Here is a 26,947-nt window from a genome sequence, read left to right on the forward strand (position 1 = left end):
GACTTGTAATAGGTCATTTATATTTTTGCCAGCATAAAATAAAGTAGTATCATCCGCAAACAAAATACATTTTAGTAACTTAGAAACATTTGCTATATCGTTCACATAAAGAAGAAAAAGTACTGGACCTAGTACCGATCCCTGGGGTACACCACAAGTTATTGGACAATTTTTTTGATTTTTTGTTATTAATTTCAACAAACTGCTCTCTTTCTTTTAAATAGCTTTTGAATGATTTGAGCGAAATCCATATTGACTATTATTTAACAATTCATTTTTTTCCAAAAAAAATGTTTAGTCTAAACACAAATAATTTTTCAAAAATTTTAGATAACTGTGGTAACAGGCATATGGGTCTATAATTCGAAACATCATTTTTATTTCCTTTTTTGAAAAGTGGAACCACTTTGGCTATTTTCATATGTTCTGGAAATTTCCCTGTAGTGAATGACAAATTACAAATGTAAGTAAAAGGCTCAACAATAACGTCTATAATTTGCTTTGTCAGTGACATATTCATATCTGTATTATCATTTGACTTTTTATTTGCAAATTCATACACAATTTTCAAGATTTCACTCGCTTGTACCCTCTCAAGGAAAATACTACCATCAATGTTTTCATCTGGGATGTATTGTACTAAATTGGAGCCAATGTTTGCAAAATAATTATTGAATTCGTTTGCAATTTCTTCTGTCGCATATTTATCTGAGTTGTTCTTGGTTATAAAATCAGGAGTAATAATTTTGGCCCTGCCTTTATGCAAGACTGTATTTATTACACCCCATGTGTTTTTGATACTGCCTTTACTTTTGTAAAGATTGGTGTAATAATCCTTTTTTTGTTTTCTTATAATTAATACAAGTTTGTTTTTATATTTTTTTATATCTGCATTCTGCATCTTCTGTTCTTTTTTTGAGAAACATTCTATACAGATCATTTTTTTTGCAAGCGTTTTTCAACCCATTTGTCATCCAAGGATTATCAAAGGATTTTTTCGCAGTTTGAGCACGAATTTTGATTTGTTTACAATTTTTATTATATGAATTAATTAATGTAGTCATGAAAGCATTATAAGCATTATTTAAGTCATTCGTATATACTTGATCCCAATTTTGTCTCTTAAGATCTTTAAAATTCTCAATAGCTTTACTAGACTTATCCCTTATGACAACGAGAGTTATCTTGCATAGTATTAATACAGAAGTTGTCATAAATTATAAATACAGGGAGATGATCACTCACATCTGTCATGAAAATAACCATTTATAATTTCACTGTGTATATTTGTATATATATTATCAATAATCGTAGCACTATGAGTTGTGATTCTGGTTGGTTTAGTTATCATTGGGCATAAACCTGCTATTTCCATATAATTCTTAAAGTCGTTAGTTGCTATTTTGCTACCCAAATCTATATTTAAATCACCACATACAATTACTGATTTGTTCTTTACATCCTCAAACATTTCTATAATTTTTTCTGTAAACAAATCAGTAACAGGCCCAGGTGGTCCATAAACACAAGTGATTAACACATTTTTTTCCTTTGTCCTTTCATCCAAGGTCTGCAGAACAACCCTAATTTACCCGTAAAGAAGGTAAGACGGTTAAATATCGTCGCGATTTCAACGGTGAATCCACGTTGGGATTTCAATGGTGAATCAACATCGTGATTTCAACGTTGACCCAATTTGCAAAATCGAAAGGTAATTCAACGTTGATTCAACGTCGGGATTTCAACGGTGAATCCACATCGCAATTTCAATGGTGAATCAACGTCGTGATTTCAACATTGATCCAATTTGCAAAATCGAAAGGTAATTCAACGTTGATTCAACCATGGTACCTGATGTTGTTTCAACGTTGATTCAACGTTGAAATGCCGGCTGGGAAGCTAAAATGTTCAGTGACCGTCTTTAGAAACATTAAGAAATAAGCATGTAGCTTTTTTGTTTTTATTTAGAAAACAAATTGGTATTAGTAGCTTCAGCATTAGAAATGCTGAAATTGATTATAATAATAAAAAAAATTATGAATGGCAATCTAGAATGCTAATGATAATCTAGACTAAATTATAACATAAATTAATTAAAACACATTCATCTTGCGGCTCAGTATGTGCGCATCCGGTGTGCGATACCTCGAGTTATTCTAGATGTGGCACGGTGCTACGCTTCTCGCCCGGTGTGCGACTGATGTCCATCAACATTAAAGAGTAACTAAACCCTAAACGAACTTTTTTAGTTAATGATCTGTAAGAATGAGGCTTTATTAGTGAGGCTTTATTATTCCACAATATATGGTGTAAAAACTTCTGAGTGCTGCCCTCTTCAGGTTCAATTAGAAACAAATCCGCATTATCGTTTCAAACTAATCAGCATTTTTGCTTTAGAATAGTTTTTTTTTGACAGGCTTATTAGACACGTTTAAGAGAAAGATTTCAAGAATCAAACACAGCAAATAGATGCTATAATCTGCTGCAGATGCTGATATTTACAGTGCACAATCTGAGAAAATGAGAATAATTTTAACAAAATAAGAGATCACAAAAAATGAATAATTTTTAATTAGTAACGACCTGAGTAAGATATTTTACATAAAAGATGTTTACGTTTAAAAATAATAAAAAAAATCCTCAAGCTCCTGCAGTTTCTTCAGTTTTCCAGCATCTTTTGCATATCTGAAATGGAAGTTTTAGCCTAAGTTCTGCCAGGAAGACTCAATTACTTCGTCATTAATTACACGTCTTTATACTTCGGTATAAAAGATCGTACTTACACATGTTTGAGTTTGCAGATGCCGAAGTGATTGTTCCTCGCTCAAGCAGTTGCGTTTTATTGATTTACTTGCTATAGTTAAGTTTGTGTCCGGCAGACTATCACGAGTTTGACGATCCTCTAAGATGCACACGGGATCGTTGGCTTTACTCGTGTCGCGGTGATTATCTGCGGTCGTTCGTGTTGGATGATATACAAGCTTTTTTCGGCAGAGGATGTGAAACATTGGCGGAGTTCCGTGTGCTTTCCAGGGTTGCCAGGTTTTCTTAAAAAAAAAAAAAAAAAACTACTTTTTTAGTTACTACTAAAAAATAGCCAATCGTGTTTCAAAAGGGGTTTATCGGTAGAATTCACATTCTAGGGGCTATATATGACACTATTGGGGTCACCTCAAACCCCGGACAGAAATAGCATCCCGCAGCAACCAAAAAAAAAAAACGGTCTTGGCAATGCCGGTGCTTTCCGAGATGTCGCGTCAGTGCTGCTTGGGTCTCAACACCTGAAAGGACTTTGGTCTCAATCAACAAATATTTAATCTGTACGCTCACGTGAACCTGCACCTATGAAGTCTCTCTGGACCAGCAGACAGAATCAAGGCTGCCAGTCTCTTTCGGCATCTCGCCTCCATCACTTCATCAATCTACAGCATTATAAGTATCATTTTTGTTCTATGCCCTTGTGGTGCTTGGGCATTAATTTTATTCTCTGCAAGGCTTTATACTCACACGTTCAAAATAAAGCACTGGGCGTTTCGTGCTTGTTTATCTAGCAGACTCGCACTGCATAATTAAGATGTTGATCATAGTGCATGCAATGTTCTGAATAACTCCTTCGTAATGAGGCATTTTAAGGCTCGTAATAAAAGCAACAATCTTTTATACTGATAAAGATTGTTTGCATTTCTGTAAAAATATGCTTCGTCTAGCACACTTAAGATTTGTTGTTTTAATCCTATGCTTTAATATTTGTTTATTCAGTCATTGTTTCATTTGCGTCTATTCCTGAATGCTTCATACTGGAATTGGATTCTATGGCTGCAGATGCAGAGAACCGCTGCTCTCACCTCATCTTTACATGGCTTACTCTTGGACTAGCGCTATTATGAACACTGGATCTATCAAGCTGATGCGTACATGGACCCTTTCATTAGAGTCGTAGGTAAGATTCGGCTCAATGCTCAGCAGACATTTTAAAGACCACGTGACACGGAAGTTGCTGCTGACTTTATTTCAGAGTAGTGACATATCTCCAGTTTAAACCGAATATCAATTAGCAGGCATGGTATTGTTTGCGCTCCTGGTCTCCGCTCACTCATAGCAAACTAACGGCTGGAGGGGCATGTTAAGGAGGTTCTGCACATGCTGTCAAACCGACGTCATCAGAAAAATTATGCATTACAGAGTGGAAGTGTTCAGATTTCGATAAAGATGTTTTTCCTTCCAAAATTTCTGTTTCCTATTTCTAATTTCGACCGTTCGCTCCTTTCTCGTCTTTAATTTTAAAAATCGCTATCTTAAAATTTCTCTATTCGCAGACTCCTTGCCAGCATCCAATTCTACGCTAAATTTTATAATTCTAATTTTCAAAGCCTTTTCTGAATATTCCGTTCTATTACTACTTAAGGGGTTAGCTAAATCTTCCAACAAAATTAAAGACAAACGTCTGCCTATTACCCTGCCCATATTGCAAAAATGTATTACTTCCGTCCGCTATAGCCTTCTTTCTAAGTACCTCAATATTCTTCTCGAGGCAGCGTTTTATCTGCCTTCTACGGGTTTATGCGTCAAGGGGAATTCACCTCAGAAACTAATCAATTTGATCCTGCTCGCGGCATTTCCTTTTCAGATCTACGATTCGGACCTAAATTCTTCACACTCTTCCTCAAGCACTCAAAAACCGATGTGCAAGGTTCTGGTGTCACATTACAATTACAAAATCAATAATAAATTCTGTCCCTTCTCTGCCATGGTGAAATTTCTTAAAATCTGACCTAGAACTTCTAAACATGCACCACTCTTTATTTTACCTAACGGAGCACCCCTTTCCAAGGCCTGTTTAGAACTCACTTAACCACTGTTCTCAAAGCTGCAGTCTATCCCCCTCTCTCTATACTGGCCATTCATTCAGAATTGGGGCAGCTACTTCAGCAGCAGAACGAGGGATCTCTACATCAGCTATTAAGATCATGGGCAGATGGTCTTCCTCAGCATTTGAATCCTACATCAGACCCGACTCAAAAACCATTCTCGAAGCTCAGCAAGCTCTCCAGTAACTAATCAGGTAAATTCATGCAATTACTGGTGGTGGTGTTACTATATCTGTATGGTCTATCAATGCCTGTATATGTCTGGCCTATTGTGGCTATTTCTGTAAGGTCCATCGTGGCCTGTCTGTGTCTGCCTATCGTGGCTGTCTGCATATGGCCTATCGTGGCTATTTCTGTACGGTCCATTGAGGCCTGTCCGTGTCTGGCTATCATGGCTTTTTTTCTGTACGGTCTATCGAGGCCTGTCTGTGTCTGCCTATTGTGTCTGTCTGCGTCTGGCCTATCGTGGCTATTTCTGTACGGTCCATCATGGCCTGTCTGTGTCTGCCTACCGTGGCTGTCTGCATCTGACCTATCGTGGGTATTTCTGTACGGTCTATCGAGGCCTATCCGTGTCTGGCTATCATGGCTATTTTTCTGTATGGTCTATCGAGGCCTGTCTGCGTCTGGCCTATCGTGGCTATTTATGTATGGTCTATCGAGGCCTGTCTGCGTCTGCCTATCGTGGCTGTCTGCGTCTGGCCTATCGTGGCTATTTCTGTCGGTCTATCAAGGCCTGTTTGCGTCTGCCTATCGTGGCTGTCTTCGTCTGGCCTATCGTGGCTATTTCTGTTGGTCTATCGAGGCCTGTCTGCGTCTGGCCTATCGTGACTATTTCTGTATGGTCTATCGAGGCCTGTATATGTCTGAAAAAAAAAAAAAACTTAAACATAGTTATATGAGGTTTAATCTAACGTCATCATACTGATCATGCTAACTCTCTCTTTATATCTTCCAGGAACCTTAGGATTCACAACTGGTGGGTATACTTTCATCTACTTATTTTGGGGGGAAGGCTGGCCCCGTCTGCAGGTTTCATAATCCACCTAATTTTGGGGGTCGGCTGCGCCCCTGACTTCGTCTTCAGGCAGGAAATGCAGATTCGCTACCCTCGGATTACGAACCATGGATGGGGACTTCCGCCAAAAAAATTATAATTATGCTTGCTGAGTTGTCAATAAATGTATGCTTCGTACATAATTTTATCTCCCGAGTCTTTCTGGTAGAAATTGAATCTTTAGCTTAAGTTCTGCCAGGAAGACTCAACTACTTTGTCATTAATTACCTTCATCATTATCCAATCACGTCTTTATACTTCGGTATAAAAGATCGTATTTACACATGTTTGGGCTCGCAGATGCCAACGCGACAACAACCTCCACCCTCCCCACCACCACCAGGAAGGTCCTGTCCTTACCTTCCAGGGGGGTCGGCTGCGCCCCTGCCTTCGTCTTAAGGCAGAAAATGCAGATTCGCTACCCTCGGATTACGAACCATGGACAGGGCCTTCCGCCAAAGAAATTTATAATTATGCTTGCTGAGTTGTCAATAAATGTATGCTTTGTACATTTTATCTCCCGAGTCTTTCTGGTAGAACTCTTTCCAGCAGTGACTGTATGATTTTGAGATTCATCTTTTCATACTGAGGAAAACTGAGGGACTCAAACACAACTATTACAGAAAGTTAAAACATTCACAGCTGCTCCTGAAGGAAACACAATGCACTAAGAACCGAGGCATGAAAACTTTTGAACAGGATGTACAGGTCCAAATTTTTCTTAATTTATTGAAGTATCATAATTTTTATTATTTTTATTTAGCACTTCCCTTCAATAGCAGCAGAAGATACTTGCCTGTTTCCCGATATACAAATAAAGTACAATTTACCTTGATCTTCAAATTCAAAAAGTTTCGACTCCAACCCTGATCAAACACAACTGAACCAACAACATCCAGTTCCTACTAAATTGTCACAAGCAATAATTTTGATCAAACAATTAAATGTCAATCAAGATACAGCAGGGCACACATTTCTCATGATGATATCAAGTGGAAGCCCATCTTCTCGAGATGACACATATTTTAATAAAAATAAACACATAAATACAAAGGTTACACACTCAAATGTTAGACTGGATTAAAATATGAGAAAATGTACAAGTGATAAGTTGTCGATTTCTGAATTTCAGAATACACAGTTATGATGATCTATATTAAATCTGGACAGCTCAGATATCACTGTAAAAATCACATTGATTTTCTTGGTTTTCAGTGCTGTATAAACAAATCAACTATTTTTTTAATGTCCTTTGGATAAAACCCTTGACACCCCATTACTGTCACAGCCACACCTTCTACACTCCCGGAATCGGAAACTTACGCCACACCCACTCGTCCCCAATCACCTGAATTCTGAACACCTGTGCATTATCACCAGTGCCACATATAAAGCCATCAGTCACCATCACCCAGTGTTTGGTCTAGCACCGATCTCCTCACTTACCTGAACGCCATTCGTATAACCTACCTGATCTACTGAACCCTCTTCATCCTCATCTGTATTCCTGTTCCCTTCGTCTGAGTCGCCACCTGTATCACCATTCACCTGAAGGAAAGTTGTGTTATTCTCTGTGTCATCTACGTGTCAAGATTCACCTGTGTCTGAAACCTCTGATTCACATTAAACACTATATCACTGAATCCTCTGTGTCCTCGTCTGTGTCTGACAATTACTACTACATTGTTTAGTAAATGTGTGACGATCTCTGTTTTATGTGAGGTTTTCCTCCTGAGTGATTGTTCTCTGGTCGTTTCTTTGAGGAAACCTGTTGTTGACTTTTAAAAGTGATGAAGGACCACGAGAGAGAGACAAAGAGAGAGAGAGAGAGAGAATTTTGACAAAACATTTATTTTACAATTCTTATACATTACAACACAATTCCAATATAAATATAACCACAACAATACACATCACATGGTGATACTTATTGTAGCATACAAGAAAAAATTAAAAGATCATCTACAACAGAGCAAACTGCATCATTATAACACCACTGATTTGAAAAAAAGTCAAGTCCTTCATCATCTTATAAAATTTAAAATCAATCCACACTCTTGATTTTATCCTGTTTTTTAAAATAGACACAACTTCACATCCTTCTGATCCTTCAATTTTTTTCTTCCTGCTTGAATATATTGCCATTTTTGCTTCCCCTAAAATGAAGTTTAAAAGTTGACATTTTATTCTTTTTTTTTTTTTTGCTACATATCGGTAACCAAGAATAAAACTCTGAACCGTAAAACCTTCATTTAAACTGTTAAACAAAAATTTAAGAAAATCAAAAAAATAACCCAACCTTGAACACTCCATAAAACAATGAAATATTGTCTCCCTTTTTTTACAAAAAGGACACCCATTAGACACATTAGGATTAATAACACTTATAAAAGCATTGACAGCAACTGCCCCGTGTAAAATCCTCCATTGAAGATCCCCCACTCCTTTTCCCAAAGGAGGTTTATACAACACTCTCCATACCGGTTTTATACTCTGATCCAAGCCAAATTTGTCTCTCCAAACAGTGTCTACTCTTCCATTTAACACTTTCTTATTTAAAACTTTAACACAGTTTCGATACAATTTCTTACGGTCAGCCTTGTGAATACTTGAATCTTCCAAGTTCTCCAACATCCCCCCACTAGCTCCTTTAAGATCAGGAGAAAAGAAAACTTCAGGAAAAGGATCTTTATTGTTTGGAGAAATTCTCCCTTCCCCATACCTCACAAGTAGAAAATTTTCTTCCATCGTAAGTCTCTGTTTTAAAACTTTCAAAAATTTTCTTGCCAATCTTTCCGATTTTAATTTTAGACCAGATGCTACCCCTTGCGAGTTATTTAAGTCAGTCCCTCCCTCAGCTATCAGATCACACAACTTCACCTTTTTTGAAGTACACATTACATTTTCAAACCCAAATGCAATTTCATTGGATACATCCAACCTGGCTCCAAACACAGTCTGTTCTTCTAGTAACCAAAACAGAGAAGACCCAGAAACCACTCTTCTCTTTTCAAAAAAGCTCCACAAAAAAATCCCCTTATAAAAAGGTGTCAGTCCATTCAGTGGAATTCTGTTAGAATCCATTAAAAACAAACTAAAGTCCAATCCCAGACCTCCAGCTCGTCTTAAAATAGATACAGCAACATTTCTCCAAACCAGATCCTCTGGGCCTGTTAAAAGTCTTTGAATGAACTGTAAACGAAAGGTTGCTCCTCTGCTGACCATGTGTATCAGTCCTTGTCCCCCTTCCTCTCTAGGAAGATAGAGAACACTCTGCGGTATCCAGTGAAGTTTAGTCCAGAAAAAATCCACTATTACCGTCTGCAGTTTTGAGAGAAGTCCATTTGGTGGCTCAATACAAGCCAAACGATGCCAGAACGTCGAAGCCACCAGATTATTAATAATAGTCACATGTCCTCTTAAAGACATTTTTGGCCACAAATATTTAAAACCACTTTTCTTCCACTCAAGACCAGCTGGTAGTTTAGGAAGACATCTACCTTCCCATTTTCCTCCTACAATGGCTTCACTCTTACACCAGTTTACTTTAGCTGAAGACAGTTGACCAAACTCATTTAAAATTACCTGTAAAGTGTTTACTTCTTCCTGATTTTTTATCATAACCACAATATTGTCAACATAAGCTGATAACTTAATCTTACATTCAGATTGCGGTATACTCCACCCATCAATGTTTGCCCTAATCCTTAACAGCAGAGGTTCAATGGCTAAAGCATACAACATGCCAGAAAGTGCACAACCTTGTCTAATACCTCTTGTAATTTTAAAAGGAACACTCAACCCTCCATTAATTTTGAGTATACTCTCAATGTTTGCATACAACACCCCAATCATTTTGATAAAACCTGGGCTGAAACCAAACTCACTCAGGGTCTTCCAGAGGTACTTATGCTCAACCCGGTCAAAAGCTTTTTCCTGGTCTAAGGAAATAAGGCCAAAATCTAAACCCAATGATCCAGAGACGTCCAAAATATCTCGAATTAAATGAATGTTATCAAAGATCGATCTATTGGGAACACAGTATGTCTGGTCTATATGTATGACCCCACCAATCACTTCTCTCAACCTAAACGCTAAGGCTTTAGATAAGATTTTTATATCAGAGCATAAGAGTGACACAGGTCGCCAGTTCTTTATGTTTCTGAGGTCTCCTTTTTTCGGTAACAGGGTGATCACTGCTCTCCGGCAGCTTGTCGGCAGCGACCCTCTAGTCAAGCTGTCATTAATCACCTCCAGAAGATCATCACCCAAAACTGGCCAAAGTGATTTATAAAACTCAACAGGAATTCCATCGATCCCTGGAGCTTTCCCGCACTCCATACTCTTTAGGGCGTTGTACAGCTCACCTTTCGTAAAAGGGTTTTCCAACTCAGTGTTTGCTTCATCCGAAACTTTAGGCAGACTCACATAAAACTAACTGGCTATTTCCTTCACCTCCACGTGACCACTCTTATATAACTCGGAATAAAAACCTACCGCTCTTTTTCTTATTTCCTTAGCCTCTGTAATTTTTGTACCAGATTCAGATAACAAGGAATGCATAGTTCTATTTTGGCCATTTTTCTTTTCAAGTCCAAAAAAGAAACTGGTTGGGCCATCCATCAGTGCTACACTCTGAAAACGCGAGCGTACCAGAGCACCCTGTGCTTTAACCCCCAACAAATCATCTAAAATTTTCTTTTTATCTTTTAAAATGTTAACACATTCTCTGTCTCTAACAGATTCCACTAAATTTTGTATTTCAATAATCTCTTTCTCTAGATCTTTCAGGGATCGGGAAATGTCTCTCGAAACATTGAGTGTATACATACGGCACAGTTGCTGTATCTCTATTTTTGCAATGTCCCACCATTGTTGCAAAGAATCAAAGGATGACTTCTTATTCTTAAACTGTTGCCAAAAATGGCCAAACACCATTTATCTTGCAATAAAACCGTATTAAAATGCCAATAAGCACTTCTTGGCTTTACATTAGTGATAAAAACATTACAACTGACTAAACCATGATCTGAGAAGCCCACAGGAGAAATTGCACATTGTTTGATAATATTAAAATGATGTTTAAAACAATACCACCTGTCTAGTCTAGCCATTGTCACATAACTTGTGTCCATGTGTACTGCCTTTTTGTTTTATTTAGAACCCTCCAAATGTCATACAATTCATATTCTTTCAGAATTTGTTTTAAGGCACACTGCGAAGGCATATGTGGTTCTTTGTGATTTCTATCAATTTTATCATCTTCTGTACAATTAAAATCACCCCCTAGAAATAAAAACTCTTCAGATTTACAACTCTTTACCATATGTCTAACTTTGTTTAAAAACATCACTCTTTCACCTCCCAATACTGGGGCATACACATTTATAAATACAGCAGAAAAATGTTCAAACACAAGCCGTAATTTCAGTAACTGTCCCTCGACTACATGCTCTACTTCACAAGAGACTGTATTTATATTATTTCTTAGTAAAATTGCTACACCTCCACTAGTGGTAGTCTTATGGCTCACTATCACCTTTCCTTCCCATTCCATCATCCATTCATTTTCATTTTTTAAATCACTATGCGTTTCTTGAAGAAACATGACATCAATCTTTTTTTGCCTTATCAACTCATAAAATATTGCTCTTTTTCTGAAATCTCTTGCACCATTCATGTTCAGGCTGCCCAGTCTTAAATTACTCATAAATTAATGAGAAAAAAAAGAAACTGTGCAAAACAAAAACAAGAAATTGACAAAGAAAAAAGAAAAATTAAAACACTTCCTTTTCATCATTTAATCTTTTGGATCTCACCTTTTGAACAAATTTCTTTAACCTGTATACTTCCTGCTCTGTGAGACCCCCTAAACCGATTTCTTTCATTGACATTTTTGCAGCCTCTATGAACATTTCAGTATCAGGAAAAAAACTCTTGTACTTGAACACCCTTCATGCCTTTTGTGTTCTGCAAAAAAGATTTAATTTTTTCAAGGGTGTAAGCACTCTTCCAGATCTTCTTTGAGAGACTGAGTCAACTGAACTTACGGATTCACAATCACTTTCTGTCACAGAGTCATCTGAGTTATTTTGTTCAATGTCAGGCATGGTTTCTTGAACCATCTTTTCATTTATCTGATCTTCTTTAACCTGCTCTTTCCTAGCTTTTTTTCCTCTACTTTTTTTTACTTGTTTTTCTCTTTAAAGTCGGTGTTTTAAACAGATTGTCATCCTCCACCATATCGATGTCTCCTGAGACTTCTTCATTCACATAAGGTCCAGCAGCATCATTTACTTTTTCAATTTCCCCTTCTACTTCTTTCTCATTAGTTCCATTTACAGTTTCTTTTTGATTAGTTTGTTCACCACTCTCAAGCACTTCCCCTCCTTTTTCCTGATTCCCATTCTCCACATTAATTTTCTGTCCCTCACCTTCAATACCATTCCGTTGGCCTACTGCATCGTGTTCCACATTTTCAGGACACTCACGAGCAAGATGTCTTCCTTGTCCACATTTAAAACATTTCATTGTCTCCGATGTAACGTAAATCACATAATCAAAATCATCAATTCTAAACTTTAAAGCGAGATTCAACTCCGCACTCTCATTATTCAGAATCATATACACCTGCCGCCGGAAAGAAACAACATGCTTCAACTGTGCCGATTTGCAATTTAAATTGATTTTTTTAAACTGCGAAACAACTTTTCCGTGCCTGACCAGTTCTCTTTGGATCACTTCATCCTTTATAAAAGGTGGAACATTAGACAACAAGATCTTTTTCGCCGGTTGAATCAAAGGCATTACCGGTGTGTACGAATCATTCAGCACAATTCCACTAGCGACTATCTCATTAACTTTGTTCAGGTCATCTAGGAATAAAACAAATGCACTGTTCATCCTAGATACCGATACTAAGATAAGATACTGTTATACCCCACAACTTGAGCAACTGCTATACTGCAGTCCTCTATAGAGCAGCGCTCCGCGGAGATGACTTTAATGCCATTCCGTCACGTTAGCTTATCAAGCTGTACGCTCTCCGCTGCTGCCATCTCCGACAGCGCACGCTGAACGCTCTCCCTAGCTCCAAGCAAAACCTCCACAAATACACACAAAAAAACTTTGCCAAAGAAAAGATAGAAAACTCACACAGCCCGCAGGCCAGCGCTCTCGCCTTCCATGCTCGTTCAGCTCAGACGCTCATGCATGCGCGCGCACACACACACACACAGAGAGAGAGAGAGAGGGAGAGAGAGAGCAAATGGGGACCCACTCTCATCAGAGTAGGATTCAATCAATGTGAGGATGATTTGGAAATATTTGAAAATGTTTGTCATATTTTGATGTTTTTGATACTTTGAACATGTTTGGAAATGTTTGGTGATGACACTTAGGGAGGGGGATATGAGGGAAATCCATATTGAATAATTTGACATCACACAATGAGATGTCCTACAGTGAAAGACTCTGAAGACCTTTTTTGTTTTGTTTTGTTTTTTTGCAAAATTATATATTGTCACCTTGCACATCATTAAAAACATTACGATATTACAGGATGATAAATATTGTGCACTCCTAGCACATTAACTTTGTTCATCCTAAGTGACCAATGTGTCTCATAGCCCTGTGTCTTCAGTCTCTGTTGATTGTGTGACTGTGACGTCTCTGTAGCGGCTCTTATTCACCATCAGCTGATCCTGAGGAAACTGAACTGATGTCTCAATACTGAGGGTCTACAATAAAACACACAGACAGTCAAATATTAGTCACATCACATCAGCAGATCCAGCTCAGAAAACACACAGTATATTCATATTACAGTCAGAGATATGAATCAGAGTATGTGAGCGGAGCGCGGAGTGGAGCGTGTGATTTTGACTGGAGCGAGGAGCGGATCTTTTAAAAGTCGGAGCGTTGTGGTTTTCACTCGCTCCAAGAGCGCTCCAGCACCGCTCCGGCACGAGTACAATTCATGCCAACAGCCTGTAATATAGCTGGATATTAAGCAAGAAATAACGTTAAACATATTTAGATAGATTGATATATAAGGATAACTAAAATCAGAAAGAATGTGAAGGCTATGACGGCTATATGGACATGAGCGGGAAGTTATAATTCTCAAGGATGTTTGATTCTTCTACATACTGAATATTTTCAGCTGAAAGCATGATTTAAACACGTAGACTACTACAACACTTAATTATTCACATGCAATTGCTTTCTCAATAATGGATTCAAACAAATGTAATCTTACAGAGCTACTTCATCTGTATCTGATGTTGAATTAGCAGAAATGCATCGATCCGTAGGAAAAATAACTGGAGAACGTTTCATCATAAACTAAATTTTCCCCACAAAAAGCAGCAATTATACCTTTTAATGCTGACATATGTTATTTTTCATGTGGTAGGAAAACAGTTTGCACACTAGTGTTCAAATAAACCACTCTACTTGTGTTTTATTTATTTATTGTTTAATATACGTTATGAACAGAAGTTGAAGTGTGTAATTTCACACATACTGAAATACATTAGACGTGGAGTGAAGGTGGAGCGGTGTTTCTGATATCAGTGAGTATGGAGTGGAGCGGAGCAGAGTGATAATTAAAAGATCGGAGCGCGGAGGAGAAATTGTTGACGCTCCACTCCGCTCACATACTCTGATCTGATGAACAACTGATCATAGATTAATAGCAGTGAATGATCAACAACTCTCTCTTTATCATTTACACACAGACGCACTGGAAGAGATGAAAATATTAATATATTCATAGATCATCACAGAATTAAACAATTTGGAGCTGAATTATTATCTTATATTCTCCAAATATGTCTGTTACTAAACTTTGTCTGTTTTAAAAAATATTTAAATGATACTATACTCACAGTAGTATAATGTCTCCAGTTTATAACATGGATCATCTTTCAGATAAGAGAGTAACTTCACTTCTGATTTTCGTAGTTTATTCAGAGACAGACTCAGTTCTCTCAGGTGTGAGGGGTTTGATCTCAGAGCTGAAGTCAAAGCAGAACAACCTTCATCTGTGACACCACAATCTCTCAACCTGTAGAGAACAATGAGACAGTGTTAATTGTAGTTGAAGTGTGTGTAGTTTGTTATTGACTCTGATCTCAGAGCAGGAGAGGAGATATAATGACAAGCATTGCCACATGAGATTTCTGCATGTTGATGCTCAATGCTGCTGTTTGAAACTGCCATGTGCTTCAGGACTGAACAGACACACAGAGCTGAATGTGAGACATTGTTTCATAGTGATACAGTATTGTTCAAAATAATAGCAGTACAATGTGACTAACCAGAATAATCAAGGTTTTTAGTATATTTTTTATTGCTACGTGGCAAACAAGTTACCAGTAGGTTCAGTAGATTGTCAGAAAACAAACAAGACCCAGCATTCATGATATGCACGATCTTAAGGCTGTGCAATTGGGCAATTAGTTGAAAGGGGTGTGTTCAAAAAAATAGCAGTGTCTACCTTTGACTGTACAAACTCAAAACTATTTTGTACAAACATTTTTTTTTTCTGGGATTTAGCAATCCTGTGAATCACTAAACTAATATTTAGTTGTATGACCACAGTTTTTTAAAACTGCTTGACATCTGTGTGGCATGGAGTCAACCAACTTGTGGCACCTCTCAGCTGTTATTCCACTCCATGATTCTTTAACTACATTCATTCACATTTCTTGGTTTTGCTTCAGAAACAGCATTTTTGATATCACCCCACAAGTTCTCAATTGGATTAAGGTCTGGAGATTGGGCTGGCCACTCCATAACATTAATTTTGTTGGTTTGGAACCAAGACTTTGCCCGTTTACTAGTGTGTTTTGGGTCATTGTCTTGTTGAAACAACCATTTCAAGGGCATGTCCTCTTCAGCATAGGGCAACATGACCTCTTCAAGTATTTTAACATATGCAAACTGATCCATGATCCCTGGTATGCGATAAATAGGCCCAACACCATAGTAGGAGAAACATGCCCATATCATGATGCTTGCACCTCCATGCTTCACTGTCTCCACTGTGTACTGTGGCTTGAATTCAGAGTTTGGGGGTCATCTCACAAACTGCCTGTGGCCCTTGGACCCAAAAAGAACAATTTTACTCTCATCAGTCCACAAAATGTTCCTCCATTTCTCTTTAGGCCAGTTGATGTGTTCTTTGGCAAATTGGAACCTCTTCTGCACATGCCTTTTTTTTAACAAAAGGCCTTTGCGGGAGATTCTTGAAAATAGATTAGCTTCACACAGACGTCTTCTAACTGTCACAGTACTTACAGGTAACTCCAGACTGTCTTTGATCATCCTGGAGGTGATCATCGGCTGAGCCTTTGCCATTCTGGTTATTCTTCTATCCATTTTGATGGTTGTCTACCGTTTTCTTCCACGTCTCTCTGGTTTTGCTCTCCATTTGAAGGCATTGGAGATCATTTTAGCTGAACAGCCTATCATTTCTTGCACCTCTTTATAGGTTTTCCCCTCTCTAATCAACTTTTTAATCAAAGTACGCTGTTCTTCTGAACAATGTCTTGAACGACCCATTTTCCTCAGCTTTCAAATGCATGTTCAACAAGTGTTGGCTTCATCCTTAAATAGGGGCCACCTGATTCACACCTGTTTCTTCACAAAATTGATGACCTCAGTGATTGAATGCCACACTGCTATTTTTTTGAACACACCCCTTTCAACTAATTCAACTAATTGCCCAATTGCACAGCCTTAAGAGCGTGCATATCATGAATGCTGGGTCTCATTTGTTTTCTGAGAATCTACTGAACCTACTGGTAACTTGTTTGCCACGTAGCAATAAAAAAATATACGAAAAACCTTGATTATTCTGGTTAGTCACATTGTACTGCTATTATTTTGAACAATACTGTATAAGGACAGATCTGTCTGGAGAAACAGTCACTTGCTGCTCTAATTACGACTTACGGTTTACCTAAAAATAAATATCCCACAGACTTACATTGACGAAATGTTCAGATGAGCCAATACTATTCAAACTCCAACTGTCAAAATTCAAATGTAAACGAACTGAAGGCCTTTAGAATCCATTTAGCTGCCATTCTATGTTCTATTTCTAGAACATTCAAACTCATTTAAACTTCTATTCGATCTAATATTGCTAATCTATCAATCATCTATATGGGGCAGTTGTGGTCTAATGGTCAGAGCGTCTGACTTGTAACCCACAGACAGGGATGTACTGGTCATCAGGAGTATTGGGAAATTCCCGGTGGGCCGTTCCAGTAGTGGACCCATACAGTGCTGATGCACGTGCACTGCGCTTACACCACAATGTAAAGTGATAAACAACACAAGTGGCTTGATCCATTAAGATGTAAAACAGAATTGTGTTATACAGTCATGTGATATGAGAGCATTAAAACTTCTGTAGTGATCCTGGCTGAAAACAGCCACGGCAATTCATGACGAGGTCAATTGGAAAATGTCAATACATAGACTTGTGAATTCATCACCATAGTAATTTAACATGCAGTTATTAACACTGTACAATAGAGATTAATTTATTAGGGGACAAGCACCGAAGACCTCACTGGCAAAAAGTTATGGATTTCTACCTTTACATTACAGTTATTCATTTAGCTGACACTTTTATCCAAAGTGACTTACAATTGCTACATATTTCAGAGGTCGATGCTTCTGGAGCAACTAGGGGTTAAGTGTCTTGCTCAGTGGTGTCTCACAGTGGATTCGAATCACACAGTGGATCTCTCACACCAAAGGCATGTTTCTTATCCAATGCGCCAACACCACCCCATTTCTTGTTGATATATGAAACAATTCTCATTTAGCACATCAACGCATGTGCTGGAAGGGTGCCAAAATGCATTTGAGGGTGTATCTACACAAAGCTTTGACATATTTACACCAAACTTTGTATGTGTCATTGTCACCTCAGATTGACCATGCCACATCAATTTGGTAACAGCGCCACCTATTGGTCAAGAGTAATGAACCATTAATAATTTTACATTTATAAAAATGCTAATAACTTTTTATTGCATTAGCATATTGCAATGAAACTGGTTTATGCCGACAACATAGATACCAAATATGCCAGAGTAAGCTAATCTTCCTGTCCGCCATTTTGATTTATGTTGAAAACCTACTTTTTTGAACTCCTCATAAAATGTTGGTCTGATTTTCACCAAAATCGAGTCCAATGATCTTGAGACTGTGCTGACAATATGTTATGGATGTTAGTCGATAGACAAAACCGCTTTTGCATACCACAGCGAAGAATCTGAGGCATGATGCAAAAATGACACTTGAGGCTGTATCTCTGCAATCCTTGGCATATTGACACCAAACTTTGTGTGTGCCATTGTCAACTCACACAGATCACACCAAAATGATTTGATTACAGCACCCCCTGTTGGTCAAAAGTGGTAAGCCATTCAATCCATTGGCTTTGAAAGCCATTCAAAAATGTGACCAAGATGGCGGCGCGAACACATCTCTCCAGTTTTTGCAATTTTGCAGTTTTATTCCTGCTCATCTCGGGTCTGTTCGTACTGAACAGCTTTGCATTAACATCATACACCCGACAGGAGCTTTTGGATATCGGTGAGGACTTTACCAGCAGTTTTATTTTTTTACCTCTCCTCTCTCACGCTGCAGTTTTCCACAAGTTCATCAAACAACCGCAGTAAGAATATTTCATCAAGCACGGTGAGTAATGGCTTCTCCTACAATTGTTATTTGCACCTCTTGCCACATGTACAGTTTATCTATCTCTGTCGCTGATGAGGGATTCACATGTGATAAATGCAGGGAAATAGTTAGGCTGACAGAGAAGATTTCAGAATTAGAGACACGCATCCAAACTTTAATTGAGGACAGTAAGAATGTTAGGGCTCTAGATATGGCTTTGGATGCGTCTAGCTCAGGGACTCCGGTACATTGTCCGGTTCCAGCAGAGTCCCTGCAGCAGGGCAACTGGGTGACGGTGAGGCAGCGTAGTTGTGGGTCAAAACACCGCTCTTCTGTTCCGATCAAAACATTAAACAGGTTCTCCCCACTCAGTGATGCACCCACTGAGAAACCTGATGAAAGTGCTCTAGTTATTGGCGATTCTATTGCACGGAACGTGAATATAGAAACACCAGCCACCATAGTCAAATGTTTACCGGGAGCCAGAGCGCCTGACATCTTGGCAAATTTAAAAGTGCTGGCTAATGCTAAGCGTAAATACAGTAAGATTGTTATTTATGCCGGCGCTAATGATGTTCGACTTCGCCAGTCGGAGATCACTAAAAATAACTTTAAAGAGGTGTATGAAATTGCAAGCATGAAGTCAGACATTGTAATATGCTCTGGTCCCCTGCCTGCTTACCGTGGTGACGAGATGCATAGCAGATTGTCATCACTCAATGGCTGGATGTCTAAGTGGTGCCCACAGAATAACATAGGTTTCATAGACAATTGGACGAGCTTTTGGGGCAGACCTGACCTGTTTAAAAGAGATGGTCTTCATCCCTCCTGGGGTGGTGCTGCTCTTCTGTCTAGAAATATGGCACATAGTCTTAGTGTTTATACTTGACTAACTGGGGCCCAGGTCAGGAAGCAGACAGACTGGCTAAACCGACCGTCTGCTAGCTGCCTCCCGTCACAGAGGTCAGTTAATTCTCAGCACATAGAGACTCTTTCACCTAGATATCACACTATAGAGACTGTGTCTGTTCCCCGAACTAGAAAATACAAAAAACGTCCAAACCAAGTTAAGGTTAACAATTTAATTGAGGTTCAACAAATAAAAAACAAATGCAATATGGATAAACAAATGATAAAGATTGGCTTATTGAATATCAGATCCATTTCTACGAAAACACTTTTTGTAAATAATATGATAACTGATCATAATATAGATGTGCTCTGTTTGACAGAAACTTGGCTAAAACCTGATGATTACATTATTTTAAATGAGTCCACCCCCCAAGATTATTGTTATAAACACGAGCCGCGTCTAAAAGGCAAAGGGGGAGGAGTTGCTTCAATTTATAACAACGTTTTCAGGATTTCTCAGAGGGCAGGCTTCAAGTATAACTCGTTTGAAGTAATGGTGCTTCATATAACATTATCCAGAGAAACCAATGTAAATGATAAATCCCCTGTTATGTTTGTACTGGCTACTGTATACAGGCCACCAGGGCACCATACAGACTTTATTAAAGAGTTCGGTGATTTTACATCCGAGTTAGTTCTGGCTGCAGATAAAGTCTTAATAGTTGGTGATTTTAATATCCATGTCGATAATGAAAAAGATGCATTGGGATCAGCATTTATAGACATTCTGAACTCTATTGGTGTTAGACAACATGTTTCAGGACCTACTCATTGTCAAAATCATACTCTAGATTTAATACTGTCACATGGAATTGATGTTGATAGTGTTGAAATTATTCAGCCAAGTGATGATATCTCAGATCATTATTTAGTTCTGTGTAAACTTCATATAGCCAAAATTGTAAATTCTACTTCTTGTTACAAGTATCGAAGAACCATCACTTCTACCACAAAAGACTGCTTTTTAAGTTATCTTCCTGATGTATCCGAATTCCTTAGCATATCCAAAACCTCAGAACAACTTGATGATGTAACAGAAACTATGGACTCTCTCTTTTCTAGCACTTTAAATACAGTTGCTCCTTTACGCTTAAGGAAGGTTAAGGAAAACAGTTTGACACCATGGTATAATGAGCATACTCGCACCCTAAAGAGAGCAGCCCGAAAAATGGAGCGCAGCTGGAGGAAAACAAAACTAGAGGTATTTCGTATTGCTTGGCGGGAAAGTAGCATATCCTATAGAAAAGCATTAAAAACTGCTAGATCTGATTACTTTTCTTCTCTTTTAGAAGAAAACAAACATAACCCCAGGTATTTATTCAATACAGTGGCTAAATTAACGAAACATAAAGCCTCAACAAGTGTTGACATTTCCCAACACCACAACAGTAATGACTTTATGAACTACTTTACTTCTAAAATCGATACTATTAGAGATAAAATTGCAACCATTCAGCCGTCAGCTACCGTATCACATCAGACAGTGCACTATAGACCACCTGAGGAACAGTTCCACTCATTCTCTACTATAGGAGAGGAAGAATTGTATAAACTTGTTAAATCATCTAAACCAACAACATGTATGTTAGACCCTATACCATCTAAGCTCTTAAAAGAGGTGCTTCCAGAAGTCATAGGTCCTCTTCTGACTATTATTAATTCCTCATTGTCATTAGGATATGTCCCCAAAACCTTCAAACTGGCTGTTATTAAGCCTCTCATAAAAAAGCCACAACTTGACCCCAGAGAACTTGTTAATTATAGACCAATCTCGAATCTTCCTTTTCTGTCCAAGATACTAGAAAAGGTGGTATCCTCACAATTATATTCCTTCTTAGAGAATAATGGTATATGTGAGGATTTCCAGTCAGGATTTAGACCGTATCATAGTACTGAGACTGCTCTCCTTAGAGTAACAAATGATCTGCTCTTATCTGATCATGGGTGTATCTCTCTATTAGTTTTATTGGATCTTAGTGCTGCGTTTGACACAATTGACCACAACATTCTTTTGCATAGACTTGAACACTTTGTTGGCATTAGTGACAGTGCATTAGCATGGTTTAAATCGTACTTATATGACCGCCATCAGTTTGTAGCAGTGAATGAAGATGTATCATATCGATCACAAGTGCAGTATGGAGTACCTCAAGGCTCAGTACTAGGGCCGCTACTCTTCACGCTTTATATGTTACCCTTGGGAGATATCATCAGGAAACATGGTGTTAGCTTTCACTGTTATGCTGATGATACGCAGCTCTATATTTCCTCGCAGCCTGGTGAAACACACCAATTTGAAAAACTAATGGAATGCATAGTCGATATAAAAAATTGGATGACGAGTAATTTCTTACTGCTAAATTCAGAAAAAACAGAGGTGTTAATCATAGGGCCTAAAAACTCTGCTTCTAATAACCTAGAACACTGTCTAAGACTTGATGGTTGCTCTGTCAATTCTTCGTCATCAGTTAGGAACCTAGGTGTGCTACTTGATTGCAATCTTTCCTTAGAAAGCCACGTTTCTAGCGTTTGTAAAACTGCATTTTTCCATCTCAAAAATATATCTAAATTACGGCCTATGCTCTCAATGTCAAATGCAGAAATGTTAATCCATGCATTTATGACTTCAAGGTTAGACTATTGTAATGCTTTATTGGGTGGTTGTTCTGCACAGACAGCTAGTCCAAAATGCAGCAGCAAGAGTTCTTACTAGAACCAGGAAGTATGACCATATTAGGCAATTTGATAATACCTAGAATATCAAAATCAACTGCGGGCGGCAGATCCTTTTCCTATTTGGCGCCTAAACTCTGGAATAACCTACCTAACATTGTTCGGGAGGCAGACACACTCTTGCAGTTTAAATCTAGATTAAAGACCCATCTCTTTAACCTGGCATACACATAACATACTAATATGCTTTTAATATCCAAATCCGTTAAAGGATTTTTAGGCTGCTTTAATTAGGTAAACCGGAACCGGAAACACTTCACATAACACCGTACTTTCTACATCATTAGAAGAATGGCATCTACGCTAATATTTGTCTGTTTCTCTCTTGTTCCGAGGTCACCGTGGCCACGAGATCCAGTCTGTGTCCAGATCAGAGGGTCACTGCAGTCACCCGGATCCAGTACGTATCCAGACCAGATGGTGGATCAGCACCTAGAAAGGAACTCTACTGCCCTGAAAGACAGCGGAGACCAGGACAACTAGAGCCCCAGATACAGATCCCCTGTAAAGACCTTGTCTCAGAGGTGCACCAGGACAAGACCACAGGAAACAGATGATTCTTCTGCACAATCTGACTTTGCTGCAGCCTGGAATTGAACTACTGGTTTTCGTCTGGTCAGAGGAGAACTGACCCCCCAACTGAGCCTGGTTTCTCCCAAGGTTTTTTTCTCCATTCTGTCACCGATGGAGTTTCGGTTCCTTGCCGCTGTCGCCTCTGGCTTGCTTAGTTGGGGTCACTTCATCTACAGCGATATCATTGACTTGATTGCAAATAAAAACAGACACTATTTCAACTGAACAGAGATGACATAACTGAATTCAATGATGAACTGCCTTTAACTATCATTTTGAATTATTGAAACACTGTTTTCCAAATGAATGTTGTTCAGTGCTTTGACGCAATGTATTTTGTTTAAAGCACTATATAAATAAAGGTAATTGATTGATTTTATCACCAATCTTCGACTCATCCCTGAGATCGCTAGAACACCCGAGGCTTCGCACTCTACCCGGCCGGGCGGAAGTGCTCGCAGGCGGCGTCAAGATCGTAAAAACAGGCTGGGGAAGCGCGGAGGTCTAAGAGCTAAGCTAAAGCTAACAACGCTCCGGCTCTCTTTACCCAGCATTTTCCTCACTAATGTGCGGTCACTGGTGAACAAAATGGATGAGTTATGACTCCGCATCACCCACAGTAAGAGACTTCTGGACTGCAATGTCATGGTTTTCACAGAAACATGGCTACACAGCGACGTACCCAACAATGCTATTGAGCTAGCCGGACGCTACACGCTCCGGGCAGATAGAACGGCAGATGACTCCGGCAAGACAAGAGGTGGTGGATTGTGCATTTATGTCAACAAAGCTTGGTGTACGAACACTGCCATTGTTGGGAGACACTGCTCAGCTAACCTAGAGTTTCTCATGGTTAAATGTAGACCTTTTTATCTGCCACGGGAGTTCACTTCCACCATAATAACTGCAGTCTTTCTTCCACCGGATGCTAATGCCAAGCTTGCTTTGAATGAACTTCATGCAGCCATTAGTAAACAACAGACTGCTCACCCGGAGGCTGCTTTTATTGTCGCGGGTGATTTTAATCACTGCAAATTAAAAACAGTACTCCCCAAATTTCACCAGCATGTTTCCTGCCACACCAGAGGAGACAAAACTTTGGATCATGTTTATACAAACATTAATGGAGCTTACATCGTGAGCCCCCTCCCCACCTCGGACAGTCTGATCACCTTTCTTTGTTTCTCACCCCTAAGTATTCACCCCTCATCAACCGTGTGAAGCCATCAGTGAGGACCATCAAAGTGTGGCCAACTGGAGCTGACTCTTTACTTCAAGACAGGTTTCAACACACTGACTGGAGTATGTTTGCTTCACAGGCTGCCTGTGGCTCTCACACGGACATTGATATCTACACCTCCTCTGTACTGGATCACATCAACTCCACCATTGACAGTGTAACAACAGAAAAACAGATAACAACATACCCTAATCAGCCTCTTCAACAAAGACTGGAGAGTATTTTGGAGGCCTGTAAATAATAATAAACATAATGTGTGGAGCACCTTTCAGCACAATCCCTAGATATTCAAAAAACAAGTACTGACAAAATGACAGTTGCTTGCATTGATAGATATCTTTAAATAGAGCAGCTACATCTCCACATCTCCTAACAGTCCTGCAGACATTCATGAAAGTAAAGTTAGGAGGGGCTGCTTCATTGAGGATTGTTGCACTGCAGCTGTTTTCTAACCATGTTTCATTTAGAAACATAAAATACAGATTGTTTGTGGTTATAAAGTCATTGATTAGAAATGATTTATTTTTTAGTGAGCGAATATTTAAAGATGCTAACTTGATGGCTGTGCTTTGTGTCTTTACATCAATCTTAGTTTGATGCATAATAGGCCACAGATTAGATGAGTTTGTCCTGTGGCTTGAGAAGGCCTTAGACTTTCTAGCATGTGATAAAACTGATACAGAGAAAGCTACAGACACACTGGGTTCCCGCTTGTTCTGTAAACATTTGTGAATGTTGCTGCTATTATAGCGGGGACCCAACACAAATCACTGAGAGCTGCTATTAGTTGTTTTTGGTTCACCTTCAGCAGATTTAGGGTTTGGGCCCTGGGATTGCGGCAGCGGTCGGAGAGCTCTCACAGAAACAAGGTCCACAGGCTTTGGTGGTTGGGGGGCCGCCATTTTTTAGTTGATATCTGAGGGCTTGCAGCAAATGAGTGAGAGAGTTTAGTCCCAGCATACACCAATTCCTCCATTTTCTGTGAGAAGCACAGAAGTGGAGATGCTGGAGAGAGGGAGAATGTGTCCGGTGAGCGGGGCTGTGTCTCTGGTGTTTTTCTGGTGGCTGTAATATGTTTTCCTGGCTTCCCTGGCTGTTTTCCAGAAAGTCGTCCTTGGGTGCTGAATCTTGTAGGTGTTTTGATGTATCACAGTCTGTCTTTGAGGAGCTCTGTGGGCAGGGCTCAGCTGGGATAGTGTCCGTCTGCAATGCTTGCTTTGGCTGCATGGTGTTATCAGTGTCCTTGTGGGATAGGATAACCACATGATGACTCGGACCCGGTGTGTGTGTGCTGAATGGATTGACAAACTCTGCTGAAGGATGACGGAGGGAGAAGTAGTTATTGTCTTTAAGCACTCTAGAACCAAGTTTGTTTGGGAGGAGGCCATCCGGTTTAAAAAGTTGTCTATGGCCCCAGAAAAGATTGAAGTTGTCAATGAAATTCACACCTTTTATACTGCAAGATTTTTGTAGCCATGTGTTCAGCCCAAGCATCTGTAAAAACATGTTTGTTCCCCTTGCTGGGAGTGGTCCACTGATGAATGACTGAACTTTGAGTCCTCAAAGTGTTTAAAAGAGTTCACTGAAGTCCTTCTGAAGGAGTTCTGACTGCTCTTTCCAAATATCATTCTTTCCCACATGGATGATGATTTGATTTTTAGTCTTGTTCTTCATCAGAATGTTCTGAAGTTCCTTGTTCACAACAGAGAATGTTGCTCTGAGCTGAATGCCACTGTTTGCTCAACTTGAGCGCCTGTTAGTAGCGGTGTTAGCTGCTGGCTGATCCGATCCATGTTTAATCACATTTGGGGATTCCTCACCCGCATTCATAAATGTCACAGTGTCTGGGTTGTATTCCCTGGAAATCCAGGGAGAGCGAGATATTTAAAGTTGACCGCCCTCCGCCAAGAGGGTAATGAGGTGGGTGCCATGGCACAGGTGTTCTGGTCCCTGGCCGAGGGCATGGGATACAATGATGCGGTCCTAAAGGATTATTTCAACAGCGGGCTGGATGACCCGGATCCTCAAGAGGAGATGGATCATTTAGAGACATTTGAGTTCTGGGAGTTTGTGTGCTACTTTCAGCATCGGCTTCCGTGGGATGCCCCAGCCACTCCTGTCTCTTCGTCAGCCCAGCACCACTGCCCAGGATGGCCACCAGCCCAGCCCCGTTGCCTAAGATGGTCGCCAGCCCAGCGCCACGAGACAAGATGGCCACCAGCTCAGTGCCACAGCACAAGATGGCAGCAAGCCCAAAGCCACTGCCCAAGATGGCCGCCGGTCCAGCGCCACTGCACAAAATGGCCATAGGTCCAGAGTCATGGCCCAAGATCGCCACCAATCCAGCGGCACAGCACAAGATGGCCTCCAGCCCAGCGCCACAGCAAAAGATGGTCGCCAACCCAGCGCCAATGCCCAAGTTGGCTACTGATCCAGCGCCACAGCACAAGATGGCTGCCAGCCCAGCGCCACAGCACAAGATGGCCGCTAACCCAGCGCTAATGCCCAAGTTGGCCGCCGATCCAGCGCCACAGCACAGGATGGTCACCAGCCCAGCGCCACAGCACAAGATGGCCACCTGTCCAGAGTCATGGCCCAAGATGGATGCTTGCCCAGCGTCGCTGCACAGGATGACAGTCACAGCTGACCCTCCGGAGTCAAGTCAGGTTCCAGTTGACCCTCCGGAGTCGAGTCAGGTTTCAGTCTACCCTCCGGATTCGAGTCAGGTGCCAGTTGACCCTCCAGAGTCGAGTCAGGTTCCAGTGAACTCTCCAGAGTCGAGTCAGGTTCCAGTTGACCCTCCAGAGTCGAGTCAGGTTCCAGTGGACTCTCCAGAGTCGAGTCAGGTTCCAGTGA

The 26,947-nt window shown here is 39.8% G+C and overlaps 2 protein-coding genes across 43 annotated transcripts in view; one reads left to right on the plus strand and one right to left on the minus strand.

Moving 5' to 3' along the window:
• LOC127964895 (NACHT, LRR and PYD domains-containing protein 3-like) overlaps positions 1-18,884 on the plus strand; it is a 246,545-nt gene extending 227,661 nt beyond the window's left edge. Inside the window, exon 5 of the mRNA XM_052565386.1 lies at positions 18,601-18,884. Coding sequence (XP_052421346.1) covers positions 18,601-18,655 — 55 coding nt within the window. The 3' untranslated portion in view covers positions 18,656-18,884. The remainder of the gene's footprint in view (positions 1-18,600) is intronic.
• Positions 1-26,947, minus strand: part of LOC127964887 (NACHT, LRR and PYD domains-containing protein 12) — a 397,699-nt gene that overhangs the window by 164,645 nt on the left and 206,107 nt on the right. For 3 of the 42 annotated variants that reach the window (XM_052565376.1, XM_052565374.1, XM_052565371.1), the window contains 2 exons: positions 14,817-14,995; positions 8,093-13,664 (listed from right to left, as the gene is read on the minus strand). The exons of 36 other annotated variants lie outside the window; for them this stretch is intronic. In XM_052565376.1, coding sequence (XP_052421336.1) covers positions 13,651-13,664; positions 14,817-14,995 — 193 coding nt within the window. In that variant the 3' untranslated portion in view covers positions 8,093-13,650. Of the gene's footprint in view, positions 1-8,092; positions 13,665-14,816; positions 14,996-26,947 lie in introns of those variants that run through there. 3 more of the 42 variants (XM_052565370.1, XM_052565366.1, XM_052565372.1) reach the window with 1 other exon arrangement.

Source organism: Carassius gibelio, chromosome B9 (genome assembly GCF_023724105.1).
Source record: "Carassius gibelio isolate Cgi1373 ecotype wild population from Czech Republic chromosome B9, carGib1.2-hapl.c, whole genome shotgun sequence".
In the NCBI taxonomy this organism is placed as follows: domain Eukaryota; kingdom Metazoa; phylum Chordata; class Actinopteri; order Cypriniformes; family Cyprinidae; genus Carassius; species Carassius gibelio.